This window comes from Diachasmimorpha longicaudata, chromosome 16, assembly GCF_034640455.1.
Source record: "Diachasmimorpha longicaudata isolate KC_UGA_2023 chromosome 16, iyDiaLong2, whole genome shotgun sequence".
In the NCBI taxonomy this organism is placed as follows: Eukaryota; Metazoa; Arthropoda; class Insecta; order Hymenoptera; family Braconidae; genus Diachasmimorpha; species Diachasmimorpha longicaudata.
In genome coordinates this window covers 4,859,018-4,869,885 of record NC_087240.1, presented here as the reverse complement: position 1 = coordinate 4,869,885, position 10,868 = coordinate 4,859,018, and the positions used below count along the sequence as shown (strand labels likewise).

Sequence of the window (10,868 nt, the reverse complement as noted above, 5' to 3'; positions counted from 1 at the left end):
TGTCCCCTGATCATTTACACGAACGTGGGGAACGGAAATTTAATAAGAAAAGTGGGTTCTCACCTGTCATTGAAACCACAAACTTCCTCGATGAGAACGGCTCGCTCCTGCCTTGTGGCATGTGTAACGCACTTTTCCACGACATTACTAGCAAATTTGTGCTGTGATAATGCCAATACTTTGCCTCTGACGCTGTTTATCAACTGTGCTTTGTCCTCAATTTTTCCATGCTCCAATACATGTTGAATAACATAATTGCCATACTGATCCTGAATTAGTTGATCCGTAGCTGAATGCAATTCCTGCAGTATTCCCTGTGTTTGTTCTGGTGTACAGTGTTCCAAAATACGTTGGATAACACGACAACCATATGGATGTGTACTTAATGAATAAACCTGTCCAGCAAATGCACCAATAACGAATTGCAGTGCACGTGGCTCAACGCACTCGATGCATTTCTGAACTACGTGATTGCCATTTTGATCTTTGACACATTTCAATACGTGCCCATCTAGTTCACGAACAATTTCTTGCTGTTGTTCGGGTCCAATTGACTCCAACGCCTTTTGGATAACACGACAGCCGTACATTTGAAGTGCCAAGGGGAGTACATGACCTCGTACCTGAAATCAATTATTTTTTTGGTTCGATTGATATTTTAACGGAAAAAAACACGTCGATTCTTTTTCGTTTTGAGTTTAGAAATCAGCTAACCATTGCCTAGGTTGACATCAAAGATTCATAGTTCAGATGACACGCAATAATTCATCATTTTAAGTTTTTTAAAATTCAAACTATTTCATTAGATGGGGTAAATAGGACGACAGAACGCAATTATTGGCAATATCCGAGGACTTTAGTTTATGATTAATAAAATTAATTAGACATAATTACATACCTTTTGTGCAAGCGTTGATTTTTGCTCCGGTGTGCCAAATTCGAAGAACTTTTGTATCACGTAATTTCCAAAAACGTCGGTCATCAATGAATAAGCAGATGCCAGAATCTCTTGGAAAACAAGTTGTTTCTCAGCGGCTGTCGCTCGTTCAAGCTTTTGTTGAATAAATCGTGAGCCATGCTGGTCCTGGCTGAATTCCACAATGTGATTTGCCAAGTCGCGTAATTGAAGACTCGGAAAACTGAAAAATAAATCATTAGATCCTCACTCATCCATCAGTTTGATTGATAAGTCAACTTATTTCTCTAATCGTTAAATTATCCCGGTAACGAGCATTTGTACTGCGAAAAGTCAAGAAATCCAGAAATCTTATTTCTGGTGCAATTGGCATTGAAACGCTGCCTTTCCCATCTTCAAAGGAGAAAAATACCGGTTGATGGTTTCATTCAATCACCAAATTAAAGAAAAAGGTGCCTCCAAAAGTAACTTCGTCTGGTGAGACACAAAACAGAATTTGCCGTAATCGTATTTGCAAAATTCACGAAGAATTAATAAAAAAAATAATCTCAATTTGATGTATCTCTGTGATGTCCTATTCTTTCAGGGATTCAATTGTGAACATTTGTCAAGAACTGTTCTGAAGATTTTTTGTTATCTGTGCATCGGCTTTTTAAAAAGAATATTTCGCTCTCTTAAGGTCTGACATATTGATCCCAGAATGATTGATAGCAGGGAATGACTTTGCTAATTCTTCTAACAAATTCGCTCCTGAAGTGTTACTCAATGGGAAAAATCGTGTATTGGAAAAAATAGACGATACATCCTTTAAGATTCTCTTTCCCCTTGTAATCAATCGTGATACACCCCCCCCCCCTCCCTCTCGCCCCGATTCCTCTGTGATTAATGGACGCCTCCGAGATGTTGAATATAATTGAAACAAGTTGAATAATTTCAATGCTCCTGTGAATCGTTCAATTGAAAATTTCATTTACATCGTATTTATCGTAAAAGAATCATTCATAACTCACCGATTATTTCTAAAATCTTCTAACAGCCGTGAACGTCCCCCAGCTCCTTTATCTCCAACTCCAGCCGTTCCTCCCCTACCTGGTTTCCCAACCAAAGTCGGAAACAACGAACTACTCGATCCAAAAACACCATTCGCTGTTAATGTTGGGACAGTACTCGCCCTGAATTTTGCCTCAGCACCTGGTGCTGCTGAAACGCGATTCGCACCACCTACTAAACCGCCCAATGATCCACCAATAGACGGTGGGGGTGTCAGGGAGAGTCCGAGAGGACTTGGTGAAGCTGTTACAGTTCCTAGACCACGGGAGTAGCAACACAATTTTATTTGAACATCACATTAACTCCCAAGGAAAAATGAAATCAGCAATGAAGTAGCAATATTTATTAAATATTAAATAATAGCAATAAATGGAGTTGACCAGAAAATATCAGGGCCTTCCTTATGTATATTTTACCCCTCTCTCCTGATTTATAAAAAAAAAGTCCCGCAGAATTATCGAAGAACATCAGTCGTTAAAGTATGACTGCTTGATTCACAACATTTCACCACTTCATTACAAAATTACTTTAATAATGATTCAACCCACGAGTAACATAAATTGTTAGACATTAATTATTATCATCCGCCCCCTGCGAGCCTCATAAATGCAAAGAATCATGCAGGAATTGGCAAACGCATAAATAAACAACAAATGAAGCTGGGCTGAATGGGAATAAATACGCATGTTAATGATTTTTAATGATAAAATATTGCCTTTAGTGATAAATATCCCGAAAATGATTTTAGTAATGACTCAGTGAATATTGTTTGATGATATTTCGATGAGGAAATGAAGAGAAATATACAGAGCCATATGAGTCCTTAGAATAAATCAAAAGTCAATTGGAATTCTACTTTGAAACCACTCGTTATCAACATATTTACATGAATATAAAAAACTAGTCAAATTTTTAAACAGATAATTATCGAATTCAATGTGAAAATGCCTAAACATTCAAAATAATCTGTGCAGAATTTTTTTGACAGTTCTCTGTCTTGTTATTCATCACTTCACTTTTTTCTTCTATTAGAGGAAGATATCGAGATTGAAAATAATGTTTATAAAGTTATGGCTCCATTTGGTATGATTATTGGTAACTGAAAAGAGTTAAATGCTGAATGATATTAACTACCTAATGCGCCATAGCTTTGAGGCCACTTTCCACGACTATATTCGAGACTTGGACTGAAGGCAGATGTATTCCGATCAAATGAATCCCGTCTGCCAGTTGATGATGCACCGAGACCCAAACCTGAGACATAAATCTCCTTATTACAAATGATATTATCACCATTAATTCATTGAAATTGTTACATGGACGAATCAGTAAATATACAAGCATGCACTAATGACAATGAATGATGAACGACTATTTACACACACAAAAGTCCTTCACGAGACTATTGACAAGAATAGGCACGAATCGATTTCTAACTAAATGAATAAAAAATTAAAATATTAAGTAACAAGCCATTTTTTCATTTCATGTTAATTATTTACACTTATTCAATCATCCGAGCAATTAGTGATTTTAGAACTTAATGCCAAAATACATATTGTGGCAAAGGAAATCTACTGAGCTTTCATCTTAGAATTATTCACAGATATGATACACTAGGTAAAACGGGAGATATCGTTGAATGTTTCCCTCTGCAGGTTTAGGAAACTAATGTTTAATGATTAATTAAATTATTTCAAGCAGTGACTGTCTCCAAAAATTAAATGATAATGGTTAATATATTTTGTTCTTTGTGGATGAAAATGTCATGAATTGCCCTCATGAGAAGTGGATAAAGCATCGGAAACGTCGTCAAGTAAATGGAAATTCCAAGTTTATTTCATTTTAGAAAATGGAAATTTCTAAATCCGCGATCAATAATTTTACGAAAGAATTGACACAGTGAACTAGATCCTAAAATTACTCATCGCCAAGATGATCAATTGATTAACACGAATTATCAGATTGAATATTTTAACATTCAACTGGAGGAGTAATGAGGCATTTCTTTGTCATTGGGTTGGTCAGTAATACCTGTACTCTGAAGTTGAGCTGGTGAGCCGAGGGCACCTAGTGGTGAACCACCGTAACCGAGAGCGGCCAGGCCAGCGGCAAGTCCTGAGCCCTGTTGTTGTGCCTGTTGCACGGCAACTGCCTGTGCTTGTGCAACCACTGCCGCCGCACTGCAAGCTGCCAGACCTGCATCGAAAAGCCCACAACCCATTCGCGTTTTTCATCCATTTCCATTATCTCTATACTTTCACTAATCGGATTTTTAAAACGTCACTCAATGACCTTTGTTAATTAAAACGCAGTGCAAAGCAGGAACAGCCATATTCATAAATCTTAAGTAACGTTAAATTTTGAAATTATCGATTCGTAAACATCACTCGTAAATTTCAAATTATTTAAGCAGTCCTGAATTTCGAATCATTTTATTGATCAATTATTTACTTGATAATACCGATTATTTTCTAATCGCTATTTCACCAAAGTAAATAGTGGTTTTACGCTATCGTAAATTATAATGGTTCATGATATGCGAATAATCATTACTGGAAAATTTCCGAGATCCGTATTATTGAATATTCCTTGCGTCATCAATCCCAAATTGGAATATCAACTCTTCGATTTCACGATTTAAATGTATTGAAATGTTCCATTACCGTAAGTGGAAAATTCGTTCAAAAATCAATACTGAAGAATGGTAACATTGATAGCCAGCTCTGGCAGGAATAAAAATATTTTTGGCAATAAAAAGAGTTTTGAACCGCGATAAAACAATTCCCTAAAATCAGTTTATCCCCTACCATAGTTCAACTTAATCTTTCTTTTGACAAAAATATTTTTCAATCCCTTTGTACGATGCGTACAACCCATTTTTTTCAATTTCAGCAAATTAATTATTTTAATGAGTGATTTAATATCGCAGTCGGTTAAAATATTGGATTAGTCACAAAGGTCATTCAAGGCATTATTGCAGACAGGCGAGAATGACGATGAAATTAATCAGATCATGAATATGAGGATGACATGATAATAATAATATATCCACGGTTTTACCTAAACATTCGCCTGGTGTTGCATTACTGTGTGATGTGGGAGTGGGCTGAGAGTATAAGCTCGGTGGTGGTGGTGCTGGTGGCCCTGGGGGTGGTTGCGATGGTGCTCGATTCACTAGGACAGGGGCTGGACTGACTAGCCTCATTGGAGTCGCTGCTGATCCTAACCCACGTACACCACCCATCACTATTGATCCATTTTGATCGTAATAGGCTGGAATTACTTGATACTGTCCTTGAACCTTCAAAAAAAAATTTATACACCTTATGAAGACCAAATTTATAAACTTTATAATTCTGATCCAAACAATATTCAGTTCACATTGAATATAAAATATTAACAAGCTTCCCAGAGGGTAGTGGAATCACTGAGATTCATGAAGAGCCAAATGATAAGTTGTAAATCGAAAATTCATAATAAAATTATCGTACCGTTTGTGCAAGATTGTTAGCACTGTCTTGTGCGGCAGCTGCTGCTGCAGAGGACGGTGTAAGTGGTCTCCTGGGTGGTGGTGCTGCTGCTTGTGGTGGTGCCTGTGGTAGTAGTCCAGCTGGATAAACCCATGGACCAACGCCATAATACTGGGGTACCACTGGTGGAGCACCAGTGATGAGTGCACCAACGTAAGGCTCTTGTCCGCTGATAACAGTGTAAGGAGCTGTCGGGAAATTTTGTTGTTGCTGTTGTTGTTGGGTCTGTGATGCTTGGGATGCTGCTAAATATTGTTGTTGCTGTTGTTGCTGAAGTATCTGGAGTTGTTGGGGTGTTGCAGCTTGCGGTTGGCTCCTGAACAATTGCTGAAATAGAAAAGTGAAGAATGGGAATTAATTACAATTCGGGGGGACATAGAAGGTTTGGAATTTTTCTAAATATCCATTTCTTTGGATTAAGAATGGACACACCTATTGAAGACAAGAGATCAGCTGGTACGGAGAGGAAGAGACTCTTTACCATTTTCCGGGGCGATAGAGTCAGGGAAGAAAGTCAATAACCCCTCACTTATATTATTTAGGGGTTGAAATTGATCGCCGAGGGAGATGATAAAGACTCTTGATTACAATTGGGATTTAATTAATATTTTCATGGTATCTCAGACGAGGTCAGTGACCTTTAATGCGGACATTCACCGGACATGTAGTTGGGTAGCTTCTTTTGCCGTTTTACTCAACTGAGTCAGTGTTCTACGGTAACTCGGGGCACTTTAATTGACCAGTAACGGTAGAATTGAGTTCGGTGAACCAGGGTCGTTTGGACACCAGTTAACGTGTGCTGTATCCAGCCAAATTACAAAGTGCTTATCAGCATTTTCAAAGGAAAAAAAAAAAAACAAAAATTTCGCAGCTACTGAAGAGAAAACGTCCTCATGGAATTTGCATTAGAGTAATTTTTGATTTGCTCATTTTTTAATCATTCAGATCCAGAGTCAGACTGAATCTGAAATTAATGAAAGTGACCGAATAATTTAACTCTACAATGGTCGAATACATTAGCCGAATTAAAATCCGTCAACTTAAAGAGGAAGGAAAAAACAAGCAATAAATTATCGGTTTCATTAACAGGCACTTGCAGACAGTGTGACGGTACTCTCGAGGTCATTTCATCCACCAACAGCCATAGGCATGTTTCGTCACGGCCTTGGATTGGGTCGCGACCGTTCAAGAATGGCGGAATATGTACGACCGAATATAGACTTTAATCACCGCCTCATTCGCAAGTTTACCATTGGTGATGATGACGGTACATATATACAGATATGTATATGGAATAACTTACATGACATTGGCTTTAATACAACGTAATCTTTATGTTCATACGTAAGATGGTGAAACTCACCGAGTCGTGACTAAGTTATGTCCAGACCCTCAAGATCAACGATGCGTTTCGGGTATCGACCCTAGAGGCAAATCAGATATTCATTTCGAATTGTTGAGATGTGGAATTAGACGGAAACTTATTTCCCACGAATGTGAAACAATTCTTACATCATTTCTTCTCCTAATCTTGTTCTGGAGTTTTTCATCAAAATGTTTTTTTGGGATTAATTTTGAGAATCCGTTGGCTAGAAAATGGCATCGTGATTGAGTAATTATCCCGGAAGTGGAGGGTTCTAGGGGCGATAATGTACTAAAGCCTAAAGATTTTTGTGATAATCCACAAGTTTTCAAGATATAAATTTTATTATCTAATTTCTAATCGCATCGACAGGCCCTTTGCCAATAAAAAGAAGAATAATAATTCGCAATTGAATATTCCTCTCCCTTCTTCCAACTTATTTTTCAATCCCCCGGTCTGTTACGAGTGTTACTAATGAAATTTTATGAATAAAGATCAAGACAATTAGATCTTTGTTTCGTATGAGAATCTGCACTTGACAAAAACGATAATCGATTAATTATGAAAATTTATAGCCTCGTCAATCATGAAAATATCCAGGTTCATCAATTAATCGTGGATTTAATCGAATGTTAAGTGTTCAAGGAAATTCTTGAGTCATGTCGACCTTTTACCCTGCACTCAGACAGTGCCGATGTGTTGGAATATTGAAAATTCTCGGAAACCTACAAAAATGCCTCGGGCGTCGGTTTATATCCTGTTTCTGGTTGTTGCACCGTCTTTTCTCATGACACGATGGTCAATGTCGGTCACAGAACTTCATAGAATAGTACATGCCTTAAAGAAGAAAGAGGATTTAACATCGCATACATACTTTAACCTTTAGTCTACATTCGTTAGAAAAAATTGTACATTTTTTACAAAAAATTGCAAAATGCATAAACCAGTGTTTCATCTAAAGAAAATTATTGATGAGATGATGACATGATATCCCAGCATTCGATAAGCTCGTTTAAAATTTATTTGCAGTATTATTAAATTATTATTGGCCTTTGTTCAATGTAATTTATCGAGTATCATTTTATCAGGTAACACATGAAGCCCAAAAAATTTCGCACAATCCACGATAATCTCCGGCTTAATTACGTAAAGAGTACAAGAGGATTTTCATTTTTTTATCTCTCGTTTTATTTTTGCAAAATCCTGAACAGTCTCGAATGACACAGATACCGCTCGACACGATCTGTATTTAATCCGTCCGCCGTAAAGAACATGAGTGTGTATCGTCTACAGCTATTGATTACCTAAGAGAGAAAAAAATAAGGTTCATGCGTAGGAGACAGACTTGGTTTGAGTAAAAAAAAATCTCACGAGACGTGAAAGAGTCGAGGAAAAGTCAGTGATTCGTGAAGGGAAAAAAAAAATCAGAGGTACCGTTCGTTTTTTCGAGTGGAAACGGAGAAGGTCGTTGATCTTCTCTGGCATTGGTATGCACGGGTACAAAACCAAGGGCCAAAAGTCCATTGGAAGAATTAATTTTGTTTACGAATGAAAGATTATGAGGGAGATTTCATCGATCACTTCCGGCTATTTATTTTCCAATTTTCCCGGGAAATTCTTCAAAGTTTTACTTCACAAATCGCTGATTATTTTACGGTAGTGATGGAACTTTGATAGTGAATAGAAGATCGAAAAAAATTGTCAAGAGTCCTCTCAACAATAGAAAAAAATGTCAACAGGAAATTACTTCTGACAAATCTACCGGAATTCCATAAAGAATTTATTATTAAATTTGTCCCTGGATTATTCAACAATTTTTCAATCTCTTGCAGATTTCTCATTCCTTCCGCAATCCCCTGGTTTCGAAAATGTTGACGAAATAACCCTTAACGACAAATATTTTCGTCAATAAAAAGAAACAATTTTCATCTAATTTCAACGAAAAATGAGTTACTCAATTTTCCTCTCACTAAAGGAAATAATTTCTAATTTTGTTTCATTGAAACTGTTACGAGTAATGGATGCAAATTGCGTAATGGAAATATGTTGAAGAATTTCTGTGACTAAAGAATTTTCCTCAACAGCTGTTTTTCTTTTTTATTATCATGGTATTATATAATAATAATAGACACGGGTTATTCGCCTACTCTACCGTGGAAGATGAGAAATTACGTTGAAGAAACCCGCGGAGGAGTCCGTTACTTAACCGCGGTAACAGAAAAACACCGTTAACTCACCTGGCTGGGACTTGTTCATGAGGCAAATACAGGGTGTCCCCGAATAAGACTTCAGGTAGTATCAGTGATCGTAAAACATTCATTGAATGGACTCAGAAATTACGTATCATTTCAAAATTATGAATTATCACTCCGGAAGTTGTCAATCTCAAGGAATTGCTCATAATAATTACAATTGTCTGGGAGATCAAATATCCGGCTTAACTTGATAACACCTCATTAAATTAAACAATTAAAGAAATTAAGAAAGATTTACACAACAAAGTGCCTGCCTCCCCATTTGGAAAAATATCCGAGAACTTTTAAAAAATTAATTAGACCGCTTACTTGACTAATTTATCTCGTTTAATCTAAGAAAACTGAATAAAAATAAATACGTATTTTGGCAAATAAAAATTGCTAATGCGTATGCGCATCATCAACGCAATATTCAGTGTAATACATCTTGAGGAACCGGTTTTTTCGAGTGGGTCCGATACACAAACCCTCGCCGGGACCATCGCTGACCATGAAAGATACACTATCGCATTTTTAATATTATAATAATAATATTAATTATGTAGCACTGGAGCATGTTACAACGTGCCCCCCAAGAGGAGTTGTTCAGTCAAGAAGAAAATACAGATAAAAAATTCCTCGAAATTCCCCGAAGAGGATCTCGACCATTTATGAATTAAAAAAAAATGATTCTAATTAATAAAATTTCTTTTTAATAAAAAATATATTCACCAAAATATCCTAGAGATATTTCCAAAGGTGTTCGAGGGCTCCGAAAAAACAAACAATTGTAAATATAAAAAATGCCTGAAGTCCTTTAGATTATTCTGAAAATGGGGAAAGCCACTAGTTTTCCTGGTTTCCAAGGGGATGTGGTACAAATGACAGACATAATCTACCGATAGCGGGACAATAGCCGTTGTCGAGCTATCTGTAGGTCGCCGTCATGGCTTTTACCGTTAGGCGTTACCCCAGTTGCAGAAATTCAATTAAATAAACCTCCAACTATCGTCACATGTTCTATTTCACACGTATAAATAATAATAACCCCCTATTATCTGTTTTTCTCCACCTTCCTGGGCTCCATCCAATGCTGTACCGGGTAGGTTGAAATCCGGTAGTTTACATTTACCAGAGGATGAGTGTGTCTGATCAATTACATGAGCATATCGATATATTGAGAGATTAGCATTGCAGACTACATTATTCATGACTTAAGCTGGAGAAATAAGTCCGGATAACGGAATTTGTTGATGAAAAATACGGTAGATAAATTTACAGATTTATGGAAATATTCCTAATCCTAGTTGTTTCACAGGTGTTTGCACAATAATTTATCGTATTCAACGCTTAGTTATTGAATACAAAATTTTTGCACGAGAGTCAATGTCAATTTACTGAGGGATTGACTAGTCATTTAAAAAAAAACGATAAACCCCAAATAATTTACGTATTACAACAAAATAGGAATAACAAAAAATTCTGAAAATATAATATGACGTCCCCAGAAGATAAAAATATTATCTGACGAAAGTGACTTCATAATTCGAGTCAGATAATACTTTTAGATGATGTCACATAAAATATTGTTTCACACATCTTTGAAAAATAATTAAAAAATTCATATTGTACTCATGTCCTGTCTTTCCTTTTTTACCGAGTGGAATTATCATCCCTTTGATTTCTGGTGGCCACCCCCTTCTTCCAGCTCTCCCCATTAAATTTTTATTCCCTTCGAATTTTGTTTCACAAAGTATTTGTAATAATTTTCG

General features: G+C 36.6%; 1 protein-coding gene across 7 annotated transcripts in view; it reads right to left on the bottom strand.

The window, feature by feature from the left end:
- Positions 1-10,868, bottom strand: part of LOC135170118 (maternal protein pumilio-like) — a 56,521-nt gene that overhangs the window by 7,057 nt on the left and 38,596 nt on the right. For 4 of the 7 annotated variants that reach the window (XM_064135641.1, XM_064135640.1, XM_064135642.1 and 1 more), the window contains 7 exons: positions 5,461-5,826; positions 5,030-5,270; positions 4,001-4,165; positions 3,101-3,220; positions 1,927-2,221; positions 899-1,139; positions 64-623 (listed from right to left, as the gene is read on the bottom strand). In XM_064135641.1, coding sequence (XP_063991711.1) covers positions 64-623; positions 899-1,139; positions 1,927-2,221; positions 3,101-3,220; positions 4,001-4,165; positions 5,030-5,270; positions 5,461-5,826 — 1,988 coding nt within the window. The remainder of the gene's footprint in view (positions 1-63; positions 624-898; positions 1,140-1,926; positions 2,222-3,100; positions 3,221-4,000; positions 4,166-5,029; positions 5,271-5,460; positions 5,827-10,868) is intronic. The other 3 variants (XM_064135643.1, XM_064135644.1, XM_064135645.1) reach the window with 3 other exon arrangements.